Genomic DNA, 24,391 nt, shown 5'->3' on the forward strand with positions numbered 1-24,391 from the left:
TGAGAGTCAGCGGCTGGGTGTGGTGAGGCAGCAAGGATGAAGCATTTACCTGTGTAGGTAAGTCAGGAGGAGGTCAAAAGAAGAAAACAGTAGGAGGCAGGGAAGCAGTGTCTGTCTCCATCTCTGCCCTTTGAAATAAAAGGGTATCCTTTCCTCCCTTCAGCCCCCCCGACCCAGTGAAGGTGAGTGACTCACTAACCAACTTTGCTTATTCTGCAGCAAGAGGAGGGGTTTCAGGAGAAGTCAGAGCTACATGGTTTCTGGGAGAAGTGGGGTGCCTCTCCACACCCCAACTAAAGGATTCCTCCTGTGTTCAATTCTCTGAGTCCAGCCTGGGATCAGAGCAGGATAGTAGCTGAGATTTAAGTATTTAGACCAGGACCAGGAAAGCCTTTTCATTTATTTAGGTTGGGTAAGCATATTGTACAAATAAGAAAAGAAAATAGACTTGTTTTGGAAATTTCCATCTCTGAGCAATTGAGATTGAGGTGTGATTTTGAAAGAGAAAAGTTTGAGCAGAAGAAGTTTAAACGGGGTTCACTTGGGTGAGTAGAGTGCCTTGGTTTTCCATTGCATTTCTAACTGGAAACTCTCCCATGGCTTTACCAACTCAGTGTCTATCTGTATTTAAATAAAGGGTGCAGTGTGTATATGTTCGATCATAGAGGTTGATAATGGAGTTCTTGCTGGACAGGTGTGTAAGGTATGGACTGTGCTAGGTTGTTTGTAAGGACTCGTGATATCAGAAAAACCTTAAAATGTGCTACCAGTTCATCTTTGGAAAACCCACCAATAATCTAGCTACAGAGTAAAGTTTATTTGGGTTCAACTCATTACTTTTCCAACTTTTCCTATTAGTAGATATAGACACTGGCAAACGGAAAGCTACTGGGCTGTGCCGGGGCCGCGCCCACATTGATATTTCACGGCTGCATGTTGAGTCTGGTCAGAGTTCCAAGTGGGGCTCAGGCCAAGTGTGGCAAAGTCCATAAAGAGGAGAACTAGACTAGGGCAGTGGTTTTGCATTATGTTCCTTCAGGTGTCCCAGGTGGCCCTTGTGTGGCAGGGGTACCTGCTTAAGGAAGCTGGCTGTAGAAGAAGAGTCCGAGTAGCAAGTCAGCGTTCCATTTTCCACGTTAGGGGTTAACACTTTGGTCCCTAACTTTGCCTCTTTTCCTCCTGTGCAGTGGAAAGACCTCAGGGACAGGATCCCAGGGCCTGGTGCACACAGTACTCAAAGGGGTTTCAAGGGGTCAATGGAACTTTAGATGTTAGCTTCCCCCATACCACAGAAAGAGCCCACAACACCAGCTGCCTGAGGACTGCCTGTGATGGGGAACTTGTCAGCAGAGAAGGTCACCTGCTGTGTCTAATAAGGCCCTTCTGCACAAAGGGTATTTCTATCCATCTTTTCCCGTATATCACTGGTGAAAAAGAGATTCTAATGTTTCCTGGCACTCACAGAAACGTGTCCTCGTGCTTGTAGAGAGGGAGACAACACAGTGCAAATTTCAGTCTTCCTAGAATATTTCTTAGGAAGTTCTCCAGCCCAAGGCACATTTCTAGGTAGTCAGCAAAAACCTCTCTGACTACTGAGAAGAGAGGCTGAGCTCTTGGAGGATATGGGGTGGGGTTCATGGAAGGGGCTGATAAGCGGGGTTTGGGTCTGTTCAGAAAGTCTCTTCCAGTGAACTTAGACTGGGACTGGAGCCCTCTCTCTCCGCACAGGCTTCAGATGCCAGAGTGCCACATGCAGTTTATTTACTCTTGTCCAAGACTTGGCTAGTTTCAGTGGAGTGGTTAATATTTAATGTGCCTTCGGATGGGTGGCTCTGACTATAGGCTGTGCATATTTCCCAGCCCATTCCCCCCTCCTCTTAAGTCCCCCAAAGAGGTCAAGGGTGAAAAGACACTACACTCTCACCTTGACTGCTGTGCTTGTTTCTCAGGTTTCTTATCTGGCAGAAATACCTCCAGTTTCGATGGCTACCCTGATATAGCCCTCAAGTTTCAAGGTTATGGAGTTGGTAGAAGGAAATGCTGTATGTGGGTTGGGCAAAGCCAGTGAGGGGGGACGGAAAGATGGGAAGAATACTGCTCAAACTCTTTGGGTCAGAAAGCTCGGTATAGAGATGAGGTGTCAGCACCTGTGGGCTCACTCAGCTTGGTTTCAAGTTCACATCATCTCTGCAGAGATTGATTAATACGGTGCCCAATGACATGATCTTCCCTGGCATTTAGCGTCATTTCTTTGCACATCCCCCTGCCCACCCCCACCCCCTGAAGAATGTAGGTTTGGGTGAGTGCTCTCTGAACCTGGACAGTCATTAAAGGTGTGTGGCTGGGATGACTGAAGTTCATCTACATGATTTCTCACATGCCTGTTTCTTTGAGGTGCTAACTTCACGAAGAAACCCTCCCCGTACTGGAGATTAAACTCAGGGGCTGAGCTACATCCCCAACCTTTTAAAATATATTTTATTTTGAGACAGGGTCTCACTAAATTTCTCAGGGACTGGCTTTGACTTGCAATTCTCTTGCCTCAGCCTTCTGAGTCTCTAGGATTGCAGGAGTGTGCCACCACACCCATCTAGTGTCATTTCTTTACTCCGGAAATATGTATCTGCTGCTAGGTCAATAAACTGTCCTGGAAATATAGGTCTGAACCAGAAAATGCATAGGGTTTAAGATATGAAATAAATGAAGAGATGCCAATCCTGTCTTTAGTATTCAGTCAGGAGTGATCAATGACCCCTCTTTAGGTGCAAATCCTCTGGCAACTTGGCTGTCCCTGAGAGCCCTCTGGAGGGGCCCAGATCCATAGCTGTCTTGAATATGTAGCTCTGGGTTTTTTACCATTTTTCTTGGTAAGAGATAGTGGGAGGAGCCCCAGGTTTCACACCTGTGAAATGAAGAAAATGTCACCAACTGTCTCAGTTACCAGGTTATTCTGAAGGTCTAATGAGCACATCTGGGAGCACTTTGGAGTAGCGTGCCAAGTTCTTGCTGAGCAAGACTATTCCTACTCTTCAGGGTCTGCAGTGTGAGCGCGAAAGGCCTCCCTGGGAAGAAGGAAACCTGGTGACCCACTGCAAAGCCTGAAGCATACTTGGAAGATCAAGGGTAGCAATTTTCTCTGAAAGTAAGAGGCAGCATCTGCTCACTCATTCAGAGAGAAAATTACATTAATTATAGTGAATCACCTTAAATATTTATTGCCCCAATTTTACATATAAAAAAACTGAAGCCCCAAACCAGACCCTTGGATCAACACTGACTTCTTAAAAACAATGCTTTTGTCTTATTCTGTTTTATACCCCCGCTGCCTATTAGGTGCTCATAAATATTAATTTAACTTAAAACATTGCCCAAATTCCACTAAGCCATATATTCTCTGTGATATAAAATATTTAAGAATAATTTTACAGGAGTAGATTAGAAGCCAAGGAGAAACCTCCCAACAGTTCAACCCAACAGACACCAGGACACATGGCAAGCATTTTTTGAGTGCCTCCTATGTGCCTAAAGCGTATGAGAGATGGGTTCCCTTTGCTGTAACAGCCTCAACCCTGAAGAATGTAGGTATGGGTGAGTGCTCTCTGAACCTGGACAGTCATTAATGGTGTGTGGCTGGGATGACTGAACTTCATCCACATGATTTCTCACATGCCTTTTTCTTTGAGGTTCTAACCTCACAAAGAAACCCTAAAAGCCATCTCTACCATCTAAATGTTAATTTATCATTGGGTTTCCTGGGTGTCTCTGACTCTCTGTTCCCCTCCTTATCTTCTGAGAGAGACTGTGGACCTTTATGAACCCCAGGTGTCTGGCTCTTTGGGGATCTTCCCTCTTCTTTCTACAGTGTTCTGCCCCTCCCTCCCTTCCAAGAGTAGCTCCATGCAGCCTTATACTTGCCAGCTCTCACGGGTTAGAAGGCTGATTCACCCAACCCTGCCCAAACCTCACACTGGTACTGGAAGCTACTACTGGTAGAAGTCAAAGGGATATCTGCCTGGCTTCCAAATCCTGAGTCCTCACATCTCCTAGAGAATACATTTTTCTAAGGTGCTTTATCTAGTATCTTGGGAAAAGTAGACGAGGTCATTAAAATAGAGCATGGTTTTATGGGCAAAATATGGATCCCGAATTGGATAAACTTTATTGTAATTCTAAGTTCTCCCCCAACTTCTTGTTGGACCTTGAAACTGTTCTTTGATCACAATTGCTTTAGAATTTAATTTAACAAGACAGTCACCCTTGGCCTGCCCGATTCTATTTCCCACAAGCACTGACTTCAGTAGGAAAACAACACTGGGACCTTTAGTAGGAAAACAACACTGACTTCCTTTGATACTACTATTGTCACAATGAACTTGAATTTTTTTTCCCCTAAGGAGCTGAAGTCAAGATGAAGCTATATAGAACTTTTCTCTTGTTCCTCTGACAGCTAGGGAATTTTATTGGGAATATATACAATGATGGAGGAGGAGATGCACAGGAGGGAAATTAGGTTTGTGTCAATCACCGCAGGTGCCAAGCTCATTTCTCAGAGGCTAGAGAGATGATGATAGCCATCATAGCGGTGGCTGTAATGACGCTGATGAAGTTGACCTTGACAGCAGTTGACAGCAGGCCCTGCAATTCACAAAGTGTTTTACAGGGAGTTTTTCATTACATTATATTCTCAAAGTGACTAAAAAGCAAGTTCAATTAAGGGCCCTGTTGTTTGTTTTTTTTTTCTCTCAAGTCTATATTTAAGCAGAACCCTTCTTTTCCAAGTTCTTACTTCCCTTGTTTCACTTTAATTTGGTCCTAGATGTATCTTGCCTTTTTCTTATTACAAGAACAATAGTAGTTATTTATTTTGTTCATTAAGTGTTTGAGTATTTACTACCAACTAAACTGTGCTCTTCTCTCATTTAATCCTTATGTTATTCAATGAGGTATTACAAATGTTATTACAAAGAGTAATTTGCTTCAGGTAAAATAACTCTAAATAGCTCAATTGGAATTTGAACCCAGGCCCAACTACCTCCACAGCCCAATCTATTAAACCTTGTAGTATTTATTGTTTATATTAAAGACAATGTAGGTGAAGCTCCCTGGTTAGGAGGAAAATGGTAACTCAGAAGTGATAGAAGCTGCTTTCTGACTAGACTGCCTCTCTACCACCTAAGTCTGTCCCTGTGCATGTTTTTGAGCCAGGTCCCACGTCCTTCCATGCAGGCTGCGGGCGTGGAGGCACGCCCTCCAAGGCCCCCTTCCTGTTCTCTGCTTGCTTGACGTCTTCGCAGCCATGCTGCCCTGGGGCCTGGGCAGAGCCTCGCAGAAGCCTTGGCTCACAGTGGCTTTGATTCTTCTCTTTTCAGGCCCAGCTTGGGACATTCTTCGCTTCTCTTCGCTTCCCCTCTGGGAGTCCCTTTCACCATCCCTGCACCTTGCTTCGGGCGATGCCCGAGAGGGAGCTGTGGCCAGCAAGGCCTGGCTCGGAACCCGTGACCTGCATCCGCAGCTGCGACAGCATGATGAGCGCCACCTCCACCCGCTCGGGATCTGTATGTACTCTCGCGTCTGCTGGCTGGCCCGCTCTCTGCACCCCTGCTCCGCCCTGCCTGTCCTGCCCTGCCACCCTCCTTGCCACCGCACCTTCTCTTTCATCTTCCTTGTCAGCGAGTGAATCACCACATCGCTGGGTGCTTTCTGCCTGAGTCACCCTTGGTTCTATAGAGCACGGGGTGGGACAGCCTCAGAGAATGATAGGATCAATGAGAACCCCGTCTAGTCCCCAGCTTTCTTTAGGTTGAGGAGTTCAACTGCGGAGTTCCTAGCAGGCCTAGGAACCAAGGTCATGGTGGAAACTAGAACACAGATCCTTGCAGCACATGGGTTCATGAAGTTGTCTGCAACAAAGGGCATTACTTCAGTCTTCTAGGAAGATGGAAAAGAGTGGAGGGCTGGGCCTGTAGCTCAGAGGCAGGGCCTTTGCCTAGCATCTGTGGGGCCCTGGGTTCTATCCTCAGCACCACACAAAAATAAGCAAATAAAATGAGGGCATTCAGTCCATCTACAACTACAAAAAAGTTTTAAAAAATCTTAAAAAAAAAAAAAAAAAAAAAAAGAATGGAGTAATTGGGAGTCTTAATTTTTATAGCCAGAGCGATCTGGGTTCTCTAGTTATGTGACCTCAAGCAAATTACTTAATTTTCCTAAGCCCCAGTCTCCTCAGTTTTAAAATGGGAATAATATTAACACCTAACTCACTGGAGTCTTAGAGGAAGTAAATTAGCATTTAGCATTTAGCACTTGTCTCTGTGTAGAAAAGCCCATCTAGGAGAGACTGAGACACTTTGAAAATCACCGTTCAGCTATTTGTGAGTGGCATGTAACAAATTATAATTTGGGGAAGCATGAATTTAAATCTCAGTTGTAAGGCTTGTGTGAAAGTGTCCATCTGCCCTACATCCAAATGTAAGCATCCCTTTCTTGTTCATTGTCACATGCATAATAACCCAGAGAATTTAGATTGTATTGCTTCATATTTTATAGAGGTCTTTGAAAATGTAAAGATAATAAGTATCTCTACAGAATGCCAAGGATGTTTAATATAGTTAATGGGTTTTAATATGTAAAATGGAGCAGATAAAGCAACACAAAGACACACACACACACACACACACACACACAATGCAAACAACCTATGCAAGATTTTTTTGTGATCCCAGAGGATGGGGACAGGGAGATATCATCCTGTTCCTGATAGACTGAAGCCAGTATGAGTAGTTGTCACATTCCATTGGACACAGAATGTGTCAGGGATTCCAGGTTTTCAGAGTGAATCACCCACAAAGGAGAAATTAAGAGTTGTCTTATCCCGGCAAGGCTATTTTAGAAGAAAAAGACAGTAAAGAAGATCTTTGTTCCAGTAACTTCAAGGGCTATATTTGGGGCTTCCCTTGACATGCAGGCCCCAGATGGTCATCAGACAGATGACTTTAAGGGCAGAGGCAACTGGAAGGGTTATTTAATCATCCTGTCTTCCCTGCAGGTTATTTTTAGGGTAATCTTAAAATCTTCCTTGGCCATCTGAGGGGATCTGAGAATATACAACTCTGAGATGTCCCAAATTCCAGGAGGACAGATGGAGAGGCCAAGAAAAGTCTTAGGACATTTCCACTTGTCCTTTTGGTTTTTTCCTTTAACCTCCTTGTTTGAAGAGCAACTAGTTCATCAAACTTCCTGGTTTAGTACAGCATGGGTAGAACCATCAGAGATGGCATAGTATCATCCTCCAAATATCCCTATGTGCTTTCTCACAACATAAATGATCCATTTTATGTCTATTTAGTTGCTTTCCCTTCCTACCTAATCAACAAGTTTCTCCACCCTCCCTGATTAAGTTAATATTTGGTTAAGAAATGCATACTTATTTGAATATTAGCCAGAGCCAAATGCCATTAAGAAAGTAAACTTATAAGGGGGAAAGAATCCAACATGGAACATATTTCAAAGTCAAGTGTAAAGTATTTAGTAAGCTTATCTGTGGCTAGTCATGCCACTGTTCCCCTTGGCCTGGCAGCCAGTACTTGGCTGCATTTCCTGTTTGTCTTCATATTGTCCTTGACATACCAGATCAAGTATGCAGAAGTATTTTAAAAAGTTAAAAGTAATACCATTCGAGTTTCAGGTCAAATCATTTCATTGTGCATATAATCTAGAGTTAAATCAGAGAAACTGAAATACTTGACAAAGGTCACACAGAATTGAAATCAGAACTTGAACTGCTTCTGATCTGTGCCCAGAAGCATTCCACCCAGGACCAAGCAAAAGAAAGCACCCTTGCCATCAGCCTGCCCAGCCACCAGATCTGGGTGCTGCAGGGGCCCCAGCCTGGCAATGTCTATCCTCCCTGGTGCCTGAAAATGTAGGAAACAACTCCATTGAGTTTGCAGAGTTGCACCAGCCACCAGCAAGAGCATCTAGCTCCTCAGCCTTCTTTCCCCACAGCAGGGTGGTTCTCAGTCCCCACCAGTTTCTCCAGTGATAGCTCCCTCTCACACTCCCTCTCCCCTTCTGCAGAGTGACAGTAGCTACGACTTCCTGTCCGCAGAAGAGAAAGAGTGTCTGCTATTCCTGGAGGAGACCATTGGCTCATTGGACACTGAGGCCGACGGTGGACTCTCCACGGAGGAGTCTGAGCCAGCCACAACTCCCCGAGGTTTCCGGACACTGCCTGTCATACAGCCGGTTCCCCAGAGTAAGCCCATCCAATTGAGGGAGCACTTGTACCAACACCCAGAGAATCAGTGCCTCTTGGTCACTTCCCAGCTCCCCTGGCCTCTGTTCCCAGGCAGGAGGAACTCTGCACTTCTCACCACTCTCTTGGCCAGAATAAAGCCTTGTCCCTAGAGGGAAGGAGGGACTGCTGACAAGCCAGTCCTTTATGTCTTTCTGTGAAGTATCAGAGGCTGGGAGGGGAAGGGGTTTGGCTAGCTACTATCCTTTTGTGGCAAAATTCTAAAGAGATATGACCCCCAGGTGGAGGAGGGAATTCAGGGAAGGCTGGGTGGTTGGCTCTAGACAGACTGAGTCATTCCAGGGAGCTAATCTGGACGACCCAGAGGACAGGGCCATAGGAGATAAGAAGAGGGAAGGACTCCCCAGCTGCAGTTGGTGGTACCTAGAGGCCCTTCTTGAAGAGGGCGGCATTCAGGCTCAGTAGAAGAGGACAGGACAGGAAGGCACATAAGCATGGGTCATATGTCCCAGAGTTTAGGGACTTTACTCTCAATGACAGTCCCATTGGATTCAGGGTTACAATTATTTATTAATTTATTTATCGAATATTTATCGACAATGTGTTACACCCTCCCTGTAGATAGAGTAATAAATGGGCTGTGCCCCTTGCAGCACCTGAGGCACCTGCTGAGCTTGCAAGAAGGAAAGAGGTCATGTCACTCTGGTGCAGGACACTGTGCTATTATAGAATTGGCCAGGGGCTCATAGAAGGTGAAAGCAGAAGACAGACTGGTCAGATCAAGAGCAAATCACTTGTTCAAATATTTCCATTGGGCTCAGTTACCCAGGAGCCCCAAGATGACTAGAGAGAACCGATTCTAAATCCAACCTTGATTTTGATGCTTTTGAAGAAGGTTGGAGGAGCCTAAGTAAAGGATATGGAGCAATCAGGGGTCAGCCTCTCCCCAGCCATCATGAAAAAATAATCCTCAGTCAAAAGGAATCTGCCGTTATTGATCTATTAGACTAGATGATTTCCAGACAAGAGTGGTGCCCTTTAAAAGCAAAAAAAATAAAATAAAATAAAAAACGAAACCCATTCCTTGCTTAGTTGGAGAGCAGAGTTCAAGTATTTGTTTTCCCCTCTGTAGTAGGGTTCTCACCTCTTTCCACTCTCTACCTGTTCTCCCTGACCCTTGCAGGAAACTCAGAGAAGACAATCATTCAGCAAGGACCAGAGCCAAGGAAGGTGACTCATTCCTCCTCATTCCGTCCCCCTGAGCCTTACAGCTTGGGCTTCAAGTCTGGCTCCTACAGCCTCCCCAGAAATATCCACATTGGCGGAAACCAGAACCTCAGGAAAAGCACCACCCAGACTAATAGCCACTTCCCTGGAGAATCTGAGGGACTCATAGCTAAACCTGAGAAAAAGCAGGCCAGCCAGAGCAGGGAGCCTGGCCAGGCACAAGCTAATCCCCTGGGGACTGCCCTTGACCTGGACGTGGTACTCATCCCCCCACCTGCAGCTTTCCAGGACGCCCAGCCAGAGCAGGGTAGGAAACACAGCCTGCCCAAGGGGCCAGGAGAGCCTAGGCCCCAACTCCACCCACCATTCAGCCCCCTGGAGAGAGTGGAGGGGGATTCAGAGGCCATGTCCCACCCAGCCAGTGGGAAAGGTTCCACAGGGGCCTCAGGAAAGCCACAGCCTCCTCCTGCTGAGTTGTCTTGGAATGCCAGAGCTGAAGATGCTTCCCTCCCACCAGGGGCTGATCCAAATCCCAGAATGGCTCCCCTCACAGCCCCGAAGCCCCGGAAGCTGCCACCCAACATTGTTCTGAAGAGCAGCCGAAGCAGCTTCCACAGCGATCCCCAGAACAGGCTGTCCCGACACCATGAGGCTGGAGAATCTGGCCTGGTGTCCTCTTCACTGCAGGACCAAAGGAAAGCACGTAGAGAAGCACTGGAGAAGCTGGGGCTACCCCAGGACCCAGAGGAGCCCAGCCTCCCTTTGAGTAGGCCCACCAGCTCCATCAGACTCAAGGAGGCTCAGGGCCCCGATCCTTCTCCAGCCCCAGCTCCAGCTCCTATAGCTGCAATTGCTCCTGCTGCAGAGAAGATTCCAGCTCAGGGACCTTCCCCAATGAAGCCTCCAGCATCAGCTCTAGCTCAGGGGCCCTATCCAGGCAAGGTTTGGATTCCCACCCAGGAACCCTCTCTTGGGAAAGTTGCAGCTACCAAATCCACACCAATCCCTATCCCTAAGGCCCCAAAGGCAAATAGTGGCTTAACTCAGCCAAAGCCAGACTCAGGACTGACTCTCCAGGAAAGCAACATCCCTGGCCTGAGACAGATGAACTTCAAGTCCAACACTCTGGAGCGTTCGGGTGTGGGACTGAGCAGCTACCTCTCTGCTGAGAAAAACCCGAGTCCCAAAACCAGCACTTCCCTGGGAAAGGGTTCCTTCTTGGACAAGATCTCACCCAGTGTCTTGCGTAATTCTCGGCCCCGCCCTGCCTCCCTGGGCACTGGGAAGGACTTTGCAGGTATCCAGGTGGGCAAGCTGGCTGACCTGGATCAGGGCCAGAGCTCCAAGAGGCTGTCCTACCAAGGACAGAGCCGTGACAAGCTTCCTCGACCCCCTTGTGTCAGTGTCAAGATTTCCCCAAAGGGCGTCTCTGATGAACATAGGAGGGAGGCCTTGAAGAAGCTGGGGCTGCTGAAGGAGTAGGCCACCAGTGCCACCAAGATTAAACCAAGAGGAGAGACTGTGGGCTCCACTTAGGAGCCCTTGTGACCTCACGGCTTAGGGCTGGGGCAGCCATGGGCTCCTCTCACCGGTTCTGCGCTCTTGGAGGCGAATGGGAAGGAGAGACTTTTGTTCAAGCATGTGTTGAATTCAGAGTGGTTGTGCCATTGACCATCTCTACAGATCATTCTGAAGAAGAAATAGACAAGGGCGTGGGGCATGTGCATGTGTATTTGGGGGAGCTGTACATATCACTGACACTCTTTATGTAACACAAAAAGGCATTGTTCAGAGTTCTGCTCTTGTTGAAAATTTTCTTACAATGGAGAAGGGAGGCCAGAAAAGTCAAATGAGATGATGGATATGCAAGTGATCTGAAAGAAGAGTTAAGAAGGGGCTGGGGATATAGCTCAGTTGGCAGAGTGCTTGCCTCGCATGCACAAGGCCCTGGGTTCAATCCCAGCAGCACCACCACCCCCCAAAAAGAAGAGTTATAATCTACACATAAAGGTTCACATGAATGTGGGCCTCCTAGAATCCCTGCGGGAAATGAGACTGGTTCATACCTTGTTGGATCCCTCTCTCAGTTCAGGCCTTCTGGACAAGGCCTTGAGCCTAGAGAAGTTGGTTTGTTATCTCTTCACCCACTGCCTTCTTAGTGTCACCAGTCCCACTGGAGGACCCCTCCCTGTGACTAAACCTCTTAGTTCACTGATAGCAGGACAGCTCTTGTCAGTCTTGAAGGCAGGATAAGAGGCCACACACTCATACCTCTGCCTGCACTGGTGAGAGTTCTTGTCAGTGGGCTTGAGAAATTCGATAATAAACTGTGCTGTGGTTCCATGACTCTGGTATTACGATGCTTCCTGCTCTCTTGCTCTTTATCTCACTCTGCACATGACCGACTAGAGGGCTGGTCAATACTGAGGTGGAAGCCCCAGCCCAGAGGTTTTATAAATACCACAGAACTATTTCAGATCTATGTTATTGTAGATCATTTTCAAATGTCCACAGTTCCAAGGATAAGAAATCAGCACAACACATAGAAAATTGGAGCTGAGAGGAATCTTAAGAAGAACTCCTATCCAACCCTGCTGGGGAAGGGCAGAGACTCATTCATGGTCACTCTGCATTTGGTAAACAGCTGAGTCAAGGACCTGGGGCTCCTGATTCCCATTCTCTGCTGCCTCCCTTAACCATGCTCTTGTACTTCCACATACCACCTTAAAAGTCCATAATCACTGTCAAAGCCTGATCCCTAAGATCTTCAAGACCCTAGTGTCTTCTGAAGCAACCAGGACTAAATGTTCAGGATATTTAGTGTTGTAGTTTTTATTCCACCTTCAGAAAGTGGTTATATAATAGCTCATTCTTAACCAGAACACCTCTTCCTGCAGATTCTCTGACCAAGCCGTACAATTTGAGCAAATGCCAAAAGAGGGTAATATGAGCAGGTGGTGTGGACTTGTGAGTACAAGCTTGATTAGACATGGCTAGACATGACCCTCACTTCCCCTTAGGAAACACGTCTTATGCCTATGACTTGGTTGGAGTTCAGCATGACCAGGTGTGAGGGGTAGATAAAGGGACTGTTGTTGGAAAGGTGCCCTGCAGCTCTGCTGAACATTTCTGGCCCGTGTCCTCAAAGACCCATCACTGTCAAACTCAGAATTTCTGAACATGATGAGAAGGTTAGGGTAAGGATAACAGATGGCTCCGCCCTGCCCTGGTATGTGGGGTGTGGGTGTGGCAGTTTCTATGTACACTTCTCACACACACTCACACCCAAAAGCCTGGTGCCTCATTCCTAGCCCTGAGTGAGGACCCATTCTGTCACAGCTGATGGGGACTCCCACACTAGCCAAGCTATATCTTATTACAGACTCCCATAAGGAGAGAGAGCCACCTTCTAGAGAAATGATTGGACATACTGGATTATTTTGAGCTGCTTCGTGTGTAAGTTTCAAGACACGACCTGAGGAATGATAGCTTTCTTCCTTATTCATTAATTACCTTGATTAATAGGGAAACATGAGACTAGCCATCAACTGAGACTTGGTGGGAATCCAGAGCCCTGGCATCAACACAATGCTAACCCACACTGGTTGGTCAGGACTACTACCTGTTTAGTTTCCACCCCTGGGAAATGAAACTTCTCTCCCAGACAAATCAGAGTTACAAACAGCCTGTACTCTGCCCATCAGCATCCTCATCCTAGTGGTGAGCTGGCTTCCCCAGTTTCATAATCTGAAAGACTCTTTTACCTGGTTATTTAAGGATACCATGCTCCTTACGTCCTTGTCCTTCAAAAAGTATATTCTGTTTTAAGGAAAGTCTTTGGAATTCAGGAATAAAATAATAAATCTAAATGAAGTCATCTCATTTTGAAGAGGAAAAAGGAGACCCAGTGAGGATGGATCTACCTCCCTGAGGGTGATACTAGACCCACCTGAGGTGAGACCTGAGGTAATTGGGTCTGTTCTCTTATGCTCGTATAGGATTTCTCTTCACTCAGCTTGGACTGGTTTGGTGGAAGGTGAGAATGGGTTTTGTTATTTTTTTTCAAAGGATTTTGGGAGGAAATTTGTAAAGACCATCAATTTGATCTTAAAAGCCAAAGTGATAGCTCTTGACCTTGGATTTCTTGGATTTCTGCTTTGCAGCACTATAGTCTTGCTGCTATTAGGCACAAACTATTCACAGAATAAAGAAGTGATCACTCTTCAGCCTGGTGCAGTGAGATCTGTGTTTTCAGAGGTGTTATCAGCTCCTCCTCAGAGTCACCACTCCTGTGCTAATTTGGGAATTCTGCATTCTGACTCCAGGGTGGTGGCAAGGCTGACCTACAGGCCATCTTGCACTGAAGTTGGGACAGAGCCACTCACCTTTTACCTGCCTTCTTCCACAGAGGGAAGTGTGGTCTGGCAGAGTTCATCCTGTAATCTGGAGGGAGCAGGTGTGCAAACATTGCTGATTGTTTCATGGAAGGAAGGGCGGGTAAAAGATAGGAAAGTAGGTCCTAATTGATGTTCTAGGTTTAAGCTGGAGGAGAAGGTTGAAGAGTCTACAGAATGCACAAGTATGTGAGATGAACCCCTCTCTCTTTGGATCCCTGGTTGCCTATGTAGGCAAAGAAGGATAACACTATGCAAATATGAAACTACATCTCTTAGATTAGTGGAAGTGGAGACCAACGGGTGAGAAGGAGGAATCCTGAACGTATTTATCAGAAACTAAGAAGGAATACTCTTTTCCTCATGTGAATGACTATAAAGCGTACAACTCTAGACTCAAAGTCAACCTCCATCATGGGCCAATCAGGAGCCCTGGGAGTGATACTTTAACTTTTGAACTTCAGAATTCTCATCTGTGAAATGGACGAAATACCACTGTTCTTTAAAGATTGTTGGGATGGAAAGGTGATATAAAATATGTCAAGCTCAGTACTTGGCACTTGGCTCCATAATTATAGTACTATCTTCAGGGACTTAGTCTTTCCTTCTCAAAGGGAGCAAACAGAGAGAGGGTTGGAAGCCAAGTATACACCCAATTCTGCTCTGAGAAGAAATAGAAGAAAGCTTGCTGCCTATAAAAGTCCAAAGTAACAACTAGTCTTTGGCACACCCTGCAGGTGACTCAACTTCACCCACGCCACGTTTCCGGAATTTGAATCTGATGTTTGTATCTTGGTGAGGATGAGCCCACTGCTTCCGTTTCTGAATTCTCAAACCCAGTTTCCCCTCAATTGTGTCTCATGCTTCTTATGAGCATATAGTTTGGTTCTTCAAGTTTTCCCTAACTTCCTTTTTGCTACGTGGTTCATGGAGCTATATGCTCTTCTATAGTTATTTATTTTTAGGAAAGAGGGGGGAAAACTTACATAACAAGTGGGAACTTTTGCTAAAAGCAGAAAGAGATAGAAACTCTAAAAAAGGTTTCAAGATTCCTGGAGAAATTTTTTTTTAACAAAAAATAGGGTAGACATCTTTCTGGATGAGGCATTATTTATCAGGATGTCAAAGCCCATGGGATGGCCTCTCCACATCCTTCCTGGTGTGGTGACCCTGTGAATTGCTTGAGTCATCACTACCATCACTGACACTTAGCACACCAGTAAGGTAAAAAAATGGTGACAGTCTGATTCCAGGCTGTTACTCTCTCTTGCTCATTACCTAGTTGAATTGTTGTCCCTGTTCACCACTTGCTCCGGATCCTGAGTTCAAAATTGTATGAAACACAATGGTATCCAGGCAGAGCTGCAGACCAGGTGAACTCTAGTAGATGATTTCATGTCACTCATAAAATGGGGGGGCTTGGAATGGACTATCTCCTAGATCCATGACATCCCTGGAATGTATGTTTCATGAGTCTAAATAAGTCGATTAGGAAGATCAACACCCTGCCCAAAATAACCACAACCTAAGTCTAAGAAAGCTTAGGTTTTATAATGCAACTCAAGCCCCCACTTAAAGAGAAAAATGGATGGATGGATGGATGGATGGATGGATGGATGGATGGACTGATGGTGTTATGGTTTGGATATGAGACAAAAGCTCACATGTGAGACAGTGCAAGAAGGCTCAGAGGAGAAATGATTGGACTGTAAGAGTCTTAACCCAATCAGTGATTTAATCCCCTGATAGGAATTAACTGAGTGGTAACTGAAGTGGGTAGGGTGTGGCTGGAGGAGGTGGGAATTGGGGTGTGGCTTTGGGTATATATTTGTATGTGGCGAGTGGATGCTCTCTCCGCTTTCTGATTATCATGATGTGAGCTGCTTCCCTCTTCCACATTGTTCTGCCATGATGTTCAGCCTCACCTTGAACCTAGAGGAATGGACTCCACTGTCTATGGATTGAGACTTCTGAAACTGTGAGCCCTTAAATAAACTTTTCCTCCTCTACAATTGTTCTGGTTGGGTCTTTTGGTCACAGTGGCAAAATAGCTGACTAAAATGTATGTATGTATGGATGGATGGATGGATGGATGGATGGATGGACAGATAAAAGGAGACAGGAGAAAGACTGAGAACTTGGAGTAGCCAAGAGCATAGGCTTGGGAGGCAGGTTTCCAAGGTCTCTGTACCTTAGTTCCTTTCCCAGTTATTTCTTTGTTCTTCGTTTATATTCTTTTTCTGAATAGTTCAGGGAACTATATGCTGTTCAATGATTATGTTTATTATATTTTATTTCATTTTTTGGTACTGGCAATTGAACCCAGGGCCTTGTGCGTGCTAGAAAGGTGCTCTTCCACTGAGCTATGTCCCCAGCCCTTTTTATTTTATTTTGAGACAGGACCTCACTAAGTTGCTGAGGCTGGCTTCAAACTTGCAAACCTCCCTGAGAGCTGTAGTTACTACAGACCTATAGTGACATCTGACTATTTATTTTTTTAAATGGAGGAAAAATGAACTTAAATTATAACAGGATGAAACCCTATAAAGTAAGACAATATTAATACTTGTTTTAGTCAGTTTTGTCACTGTGACCAATTCATCTGACAAGAACAACTTAAAGGAGTAAAAGTGTATTTGGGGCTCACGGTTTCAGAGGTCTCAGTCCATAGACAGCCGACTCCATTCCTCCAGGCTCAAGGAGAGACAGAACAGTGAAGGAAGGGCCCAGTGAACGAAGGGTTCAGCTCCTGATAGGGTCAGGAAGGAGAGATAGAGAGGGAGAGATAGGTAGACAGATAGATAGATAGATAGATAGATAGATAGATGGATGAGAAGGGGTTATAGGGAAGATACACCCTTCCAAAGCATGCCCCCAATGACCTTCTTCCTCCAGCCATACCTCACCTGCCTAGGATTGCAACCCAGTCAGTCCATTCAAACTAGGATGAACTGATTAGGTTACAGCTCTCATAATCTAATCATTTCACCTCTGAATAGGCCTGCATTAACAGGAGCTTTGGGGGGAACACCTCATATCCTATATAAACACCCCATGCAGTTGTTCCAAGAATAGAAACAAAGTAGATAATCTATGTATAAAAACACTTAGCACACTGCTCAGTAATAATAGTTATTAATGTTGCTATCAACTACATATGTAATTTAGACTCCGACTCCCCACCCCCATATGAGGACTACATTAATCATAGCCTGCACCTAATTCCTCAAGCTGAAACAGTGGAGTGTTCCTCCAATTTGCAGACCCTCCTGCAGCCCACCTCCATCCAATTCTGTACTATCTACATCTGTGTGTGCTGCATTAGGACCTCCCCACAACAACCCCCTCACTATCCCTCCAGATTCAAAGCCCAGGCCTTTGACTGAGTCACTTGGGAAATGAAGTGACTTAACAGTAGTTTGTTGTTTTCTGAGTTTTTTACTGAAGGTTGGGATGGGGGATGCCAAGGGACCTGTCACAACGACATGGCTCCCCTACACTGCCCTTCCTTTCTTCTCTCTTTCCATGCCAACTTGTCCCACAACCAGGAAATCCTTCTCACCTTCACCCACACTTGAAACCCTTTATCATCTGAGCCTTGGCCCAAGAGACTTTTCCAAAAATTCCTCATACATGAATACAGTTGACTGAGTGGAAACAGCAGTACCTCCTCACTGTCATTCTTGAAAGGGGGCAGGGAGCTGTGACACAAATTACCTGTGGCGTCCACACCTCCTCCAGCTCCCATCATGCTCTTCCTGAATGGTTGGGCAGATTCTGAGAGGCCAGCTCCTTGGGTGTGGGAAGATCCTGTGCTTCTGACCCAGCTGCCTGGGAAGGAGCAACATCCAGTTGGTCCCCTGCCCTGCCAAGTGTCTGCTCTGTTCACTTCTGTCCAAGAAGAGGTCAGAATAGCTGCCCAGGTTTTGTCGCTGTTCTGCCTCATGGTGCTGGGACAGCCACCCGGGCTGTTGCACCCTCCTCTCCAGACCTAACGTCCAGAAGGCCAGAACAATGTTCTCTATTGGGGAAATTTCTCATCAAATCTTCCCTCTGTGCTCTATTCCTCAGCTGTCTGCTCGATGCACAAAAAGTGTCTCGTACCCTTAGTCCAAACACAGACCCCCGTGGGGGACCTGCATGGGTTCACCAAAGTAGTCAGTCCATCAAGTCATGTAAATGTTACCTCCGGACTTCTCCCAGTCTCTCTCTCTCTCCCAGATGATTGTTCTCTTCACATCACCTCAGCCTGCTTCCATTTCTCTCTCCACCCAGCAACCACAAGGATATTTGCATCTATAGTGCATTACCTTTCCTGTAAGAAAAGGGGATATGAGGAAAAAAATATGGGAGTAAACCAAAACCAAATGTGATCAGTTCCCTACAATGGGGGAGAAGGGAAGCAGTGGGAAGAAAGTGGGGGGTGGGGGTGGGCATAGAGAGAAGGGATCAGGGAGAACTACCTGTGTGTACCTTTTTATATGGTTCAAATCTGAAAGCCCTAGTAATGTTTTGCATACTCATTAAATAAGTAAATAAGCAAACAACTACCTGACATGTGCGTATAAGGAGAAGGGGAATCCAGAGACTAACAAATCAACCTGTGTTAAGAATGAATGTCATCAGCCGGACACCATTGGCATATGCCTGTAATCTCAGTGAATCTGGAGGCTGAAGCAGGAGGATCCCAAATTCAAGGCCAAACTCTGGCCAATCTAGCAAGACCCTATTTCAAAACAAAAACAAAAACAAAATAAGGACTGTGGATATAGCTCAATGCTAGAGCACTCCTGGGTTTAATCCTCAGTACTACAAAAAAGAATTAAAAAAAGAAAATAGTGAATGACATCATCATACCAAAGGGGGTGGGAAAGAAAAGAGCAAATTTAAGTAATTTGGAGGGGGAAAAAACATATTTTAAATACATGCTTTAAAAAAAAGACATTCTATTTCATGAGTGTTTCCACATGTACAGTTCAACAATTCTAAAACCACATTATGAGTATTACAAGAATAAGTAAGCAACTCTGTTATGGACAAAGAGAACTAGATTTATTACTCTAGGGGAAGAGAGTTATAAATTCAAAAGTGGAGACTGGACTGAACCCTCTAATACTGAATTGGAATCAGAGACATCTATATGAACTCAATGGTTAGTTAGGTAATAGACAGTTAGATGATTGATAGATAAACATGGACAAAGATACTGGTGTGTATGTATATCTGTACTTTTCTTTCCTAGCTCTGTCCTCTTTCTGAGAGAGTCTGGGGGTAACGAAACCCCAGAAGGAATGAGCATACCTGGTACACAGGCCTTGATTTTCAATAGCATTTTCTACAAAAAGAAACTAGAAGTCTTTGGAGAATTACGTGGCCAGCCCAGAAAAAGACAAGATAGGCCTGAAATATCTTGTGATACCTAAAAGTAAGAAAATACTCAAAAAATAATGACAACATTTCAAAAGGACATAAAAACCAACACAAAGTTCTCTTGGTCAAATAAGGGAGAAGCTGATCAATGAGATAACTGGCAGTTATGGATTATACTCCTTGGAATGAAAATAAATATTCATAGTTCCATACTGATGTAAATAAATAATTGAATAAATAACTAAATCAGGGAGAAGCAATAGTTATTCTGTACAAAACAATTCCAATAAAGGCAGAATGAATGACAGAGATAGAAGGATCACAGTTTGGCAAGCATCACAGTAATAATCATTGCAGGCAAGATTATGAATGGACATTGAAATGAACAGAAGAAAATATGATATGTTGGCATCGTCTCAAAATCTCTCTCTCTACAAAATTCTTATTTATTACAGAGGGAAAAATGGAACTTTTGTAATGAAACAAACCTGGCAGACACAGTTGGACCAAGTGACCAAAGTTAACATCGCCAATTACAACCCATATGGACATCATGTACCTCCTATTATAGTGTGTAAAATTGCTTCAGTGAATTTCTTTCCAAAACTGCACAGCCTGACCTTAAATATGAGGAAACAACAGATAAACACTAAGAGTTGGTTCTTTAAAAAATGGGGGTCTTAAAAGATAAAGAAAGCCTTGAGGAATAATCACACATTGGAGAGGACAGTTAAATGCAAAGTAGCATCCTGGGTTGGATCTTGCACCAGAAAAGGACATTCCAATTTAATTTTGATAAGTGTGACATGCAAGAATTTGGGAAAGATGGGTAAAGATTATGTGGGAACTCTTTGTACTATTTTGGCAACATTCAGTAAGTTCCAAAATTATTGCAAAATGAAAAGATTATTTTTTCCCCAAATCTGAATTCCCCACTGTTCTAAGGATATAGACAGGGAAAAAAAATTTTTTTCAGTGCTGGGTATAAAACCCAGTGCCTTGTGCATGCCAGTGAGCTGCACCAGCTGCAGACCAAAATATTAAGCATGGACTCCAACATTTCTAGATTCTGACAAAGGCAGCCCTAGTTCATCACTGTAGTATTCCACCTCTCCCCATCTGTGCAGTAGTTACTGCTTCAGTTCATAGAATTAATCTCTTCTCCAAAGAGCATTTGTGATAATTATGTCATTCACATGTGTTTTTCCATAAGCTACACTCCAGGGTTTTGGAGACCAGGTCTCATTGTATGCCACACACATTGCACAGTGCTCAGCATGCAGCAAGCACTCAATGAACACTTGTTGAATGAATGAGCGACTTAATGGGGTGCAGTGTGCCACAAATGTCCATCGTTTTTATAGCTCAAACAGAAGTTTTAAGCTATAGAAAGGACACTTCCTATTCACTGAGTCTCAGGTACACCTTTAAATTTTTTTTTTCATATGCCCAACTCATATTGGGACCTGCCTGTGGTCTTCTTGGTAGTTAGGTTTGGTAGAGCAAATGTACCAACAGCATTGTCTCTATCCAGGACCTGGGATTGTGTAAAGTAAGCTCCTCACAGGAGGTGGAGGACCTCCTTGCCCCAACTCTGCAGGACCACACTTTAGTGTCTTCAGAGGTAGAAGAGAACAGTTTAAGACATCTTAAGGAGGAAAAGAAAGAGAAGTTCTTGGAGAAGTCTGAACTCCAATTTCACAACCAAGTCTGATATCTCTCACAATGAAAAATAAACAATAAACAAACCAAACAAAAAAACTTAAAACCTTTCTTAACCCCATTTTCTTGAGAGCATGGTTGTTCAATAGATCTTTCTGCAAAGATAAGAACATGCTGAATCTGCTCTGCCCAGGTAAGTAGCCACTAGTTACCGGTAGCTATCAAGCCTTTGAAATGTGGCCAGTGTGATGAAGGAACTGAATTTTTAACTTTGCTTCATTTTGGTTCATTTAAGTTGTGGCTGGTGGTTGTGGTGCTGGACAATCCTGCTCTAGAGCTCTGGCCGTCTCTCTGTTCCTCTTCTGAAAATGTTCCTTGAAATAGTCACAACTTCTCCTTTCTCACCTCAACCTTATTTTTCCTCCTTCTTTGAAACATGCATCTATTCCCTCCATTCCCCCAGACTACGCTTTCAAAATCATCCGTGATGCCTATGCTAACAGATCCAATCGTCCTCTTTGCCCTCAGCAGTGTTTGACACAGTGGACAACTCCCCATTTTTGAGATGCTGACTCCTCTTGGCTCCTGGGTATTTGTGTGCTCCTTGTTCGTCTCATTTGCCAGCTTCTCCTCTTGGGCCCTGGGACTCCCTCCTGTGCCCCCTTCTCCCACCTGTCCCTCAAAGCACAATAAAGTTGTCCCAGCTTTGGGACTCCGCCTTGACTATTCCTTCTACTGAAATTCCCTTCCCATCATCTTTACCTAGTTAGCTCCTTCTCATCCTTCAAGTCTCAGACCTTCAGAGAGACCTTTCTGCATGCTCAATCTAAGGGAAATTCCACTTTTTCTTCACAGCATAAACCTTGAATTCTCTGCATGCACTCACCACTATCTAATCTCTTCTTGTTTATTGGTTTGCTTGTTTTATTTACTTTCTCTTTCCCTCAATCAAACTGCAAACTTCATGAGCGTAAGGACTTTGTCCATCTTGTGGAAGAGTTCTTGCACATAGCAAGCACTCAGCAAATATTTGCTTAATAAATATATGAAAGGACTCTTATGAAATACAGGAGAGAGATGTTTTGAAAGCTAAGGGGGAAAGGGCTTTGCAGAAGAGGACAGAGGGACATGATCAACAGTTTCAAATACTGAAGGCACATCAAATATGATGACTTAAATATATCCATGGAATTTGGGAATTAAGGGGTCACTAGTAATCTCAGTAAAAGCAATCTCAGTGGAGGATTAAATGTGGAAACCTAACTTTAGCAGACTGTGGAGTCGATAGTAGCGGAGACAGTGAGTATAACTTTAAACTTAGCTAGAAAGGGACCAAACAAGTAAAGGATATTGACAAAAGATAACTAAGGGCCCAGGAGGGGTTTTTATCATTTGCTTTAGGATGGAATAAGATTTGAGCATGATCATATGCTAGGAGCCAAGTGAACAAAAATGAATTCTTGGGAAAAGGGTCAGCACCTTCTCCTTGAGGCCAGGAGAGAAGAGGAAACATGTGGTAGGGGTTGGGGACAACCTTTTGGGTGGAGGGTGCTTCCTCTTAATGGATCGCATTTTTCTCTTAATTTGGAGACTGAGAGCAAGGGAGGTAGGGTCAGGGTGTGGAGCTTGATAAGATAAAAGGTTTAGAATAGTCATGGTGGTTAGGGATAAGAAATAGTTAATTTGGAACGATGACCGCCCCCCCCCCAGCAAAAAATGGATGTTGATACTGAAGTCCCAAATGAGATCAGAGGCCACCTGTATGTTTTTCAGGATTTAGAAGATACAAGCAAAGGAAGGTCAGGTGCATTCATGTCTAAGGGAGTCCTTGTTATCTCCATCTCTGGTACTTTGACTGAGGCCCCCTCACTCAACATTTATAGCTACCAAATCGTAACATCCCCAGAAGAAAAAAATTGTTCCCAGAAATTCCCTCATTTTCTATATAACTAATAGAAATCCACAGCTCTTTCAGCCCTCCTTGCTCATTTCCAGAACCTTTCAGCATCCTGACAGTACCTGAAGGAGATGTCAGTACTTGAAGGATACTCAAAGACAAGTTTTAGATGTACCCTCAAAGCACTGAGGAGTGTCCTATGCTGATGGGGTAGAAAAGCCATGCTGTGGAAAGGGTCTGGGGTCAGGAAGTGCTATCCCTGCCTCCAGTGTCACCCCAGGCCCTTGCCATGGGGTTGGAGGCTGTGGACATACGTTTCAACTGGGGCAGGAGGTGGAAGGAGTACCAAGAGAAATGCTGAGGATGTGACGAAGTTGCTAGTAGTCATGGCGGGGTGTGGAGGAAGGAGCTGCTTGGAGTGCGGGGCGTGGAGGGCCTCCCTCTGGGCTAGCTCCTTTCTAGGTGAAATCAGTGCCAAATGACTCTGAGCCTGCGCAGGAGAACACAGGCTGGGAGTTGGGGATGTGGGGCGGGGCGGTGGGGAGAAGAGAGTATTAACTCAGTTCAAAAACCCTTTGCCCTTACCAGAATAGGCAATACCATTAAGGCTTGGAGCAATCCAACGAAGCTTGTTTTGTACCAGCTGCTGTAGTCAAGACAAACTTGAAGGTTTGGATGTTGGTCTAGTGCTGATTATGTCCAGTCCCAAGAGAGAGAGAGGGAGAGAGGGAGAGAACTCCTTCCCAGCGCTGGGAGACCCCCCACCCCAATACCTTCTTTAGGCACTCTCCCTTTTTTTTTTTTTTTTCCTGATTTAGTATCTCCTCCACACAGGCCTTTCAAACACTATCCTTAGGAGAGGTGTGGCTAGAATCAGTGTTTGACAAACATTTAAAGAACAGGGTGTGTTGTACTCTGACTTTGAGTAGAATGAACAGAGCTCCTGAGCAAATGGGGGAGACACAGATATGTCCTTGGAAAGTAACCTGACCCGGAGACGGGAGCCCACATGGGAAAAGTGCCCCGGGAAGCTGAGGAGGGCGAATGAGAACAATCCAGGGTGCTTAGTCCAGGGTGCTTAGTCGCTGGAGGGATGAGGGATGGAGTGTTGATGGGGCTGAGCAAAGGAAGGTCAACTCCCTTTTGAAGAATAAAGAGATCAACTTGAGTAGCAAGGGAAAAGATTTCTTTAATTGGCTTCATTCTAGAAGAGAAGAAGCAAGAGATGTAAAAACTCCTCATGCCTTAGACAGGAAGCCCTGAGCAAACGCATCCTATGGGTCTGTCCTTAGAGGTGGACCCCCTTTCTTCTTTCTGCACCAATGCATTCAGAGGGCACAAACTGAAACTGGAGGCTCTTTGAGGCCTCCCACCTCTGGAAGGGTCTGGGCAGGAAGGAACAACAAGCGAATGTTTAACTCAGGAGACAAAAGGCCCTTTGACAGGACCCTGACCTTGGCACACTCTTCCTGTCTTGCATATGAGCTTGGATTCCATTCAGGGAAAGCAAGGGCAGGTAGCTGTGGTGAGGAAGGGACCCCTTATCCTGTTGAAAGAATGTGGTTGGAGAATGAGGGTGTTATTTAG

General features: G+C 45.0%; 1 protein-coding gene and 2 long non-coding RNA genes across 8 annotated transcripts in view; 2 read left to right on the forward strand and 1 right to left on the reverse strand.

Annotated features, from left to right (window-relative positions):
• C12H1orf116 (chromosome 12 C1orf116 homolog) lies at positions 1-11,827 on the forward strand. 3 transcript variants are annotated; one of them, XM_027934658.2, is made up of 4 exons: positions 1-57; positions 5,370-5,555; positions 8,077-8,254; positions 9,438-11,827. In XM_027934658.2, the coding sequence occupies exons 2-4, from the start codon at positions 5,451-5,453 to the stop codon at positions 10,961-10,963; spliced, it is 1,809 nt and encodes a 602-aa protein (XP_027790459.1). In that variant the 5' UTR covers positions 1-57; positions 5,370-5,450; the 3' UTR covers positions 10,964-11,827. The 3 variants fall into 3 exon arrangements, with proteins under 3 accessions (XP_027790459.1, XP_027790458.1, XP_027790460.1); XM_027934657.2 differs by having other exon boundaries at positions 17-182; XM_027934659.2 differs by lacking the exon at positions 1-57 and adding an exon at positions 3,063-3,142.
• Positions 4,379-24,391, reverse strand: part of LOC114092137 (uncharacterized) — a 26,480-nt gene continuing 6,467 nt past the window's right edge. The window contains exons 3-6 of one of the 2 annotated variants that reach the window (XR_003582631.2): positions 18,062-18,190; positions 17,593-17,706; positions 16,523-16,624; positions 4,379-4,635 (exon numbers count right to left, since the gene is read on the reverse strand). This is a non-coding gene — a long non-coding RNA (uncharacterized lncRNA). Of the gene's footprint in view, positions 4,636-15,592; positions 16,625-17,592; positions 17,707-18,061; positions 18,191-24,391 lie in introns of those variants that run through there. The other variant, XR_003582632.2, reaches the window with a different exon arrangement.
• LOC114092138 (uncharacterized) lies at positions 15,765-21,538 on the forward strand. Of its 3 annotated transcripts, none has more exons than XR_011703985.1 (3): positions 15,765-15,853; positions 19,701-19,815; positions 21,371-21,538. It is a non-coding gene; the product is annotated as an uncharacterized lncRNA (long non-coding RNA). The 3 variants fall into 3 exon arrangements; XR_003582635.2 differs by lacking the exon at positions 21,371-21,538 and adding an exon at positions 20,780-21,013; XR_003582634.2 differs by lacking the exon at positions 21,371-21,538 and having other exon boundaries at positions 19,701-19,829.

The sequence above is a fragment of the Marmota flaviventris genome, chromosome 12 (genome assembly GCF_047511675.1).
Source record: "Marmota flaviventris isolate mMarFla1 chromosome 12, mMarFla1.hap1, whole genome shotgun sequence".
NCBI lineage: Eukaryota > Metazoa > Chordata > Mammalia > Rodentia > Sciuridae > Marmota > Marmota flaviventris.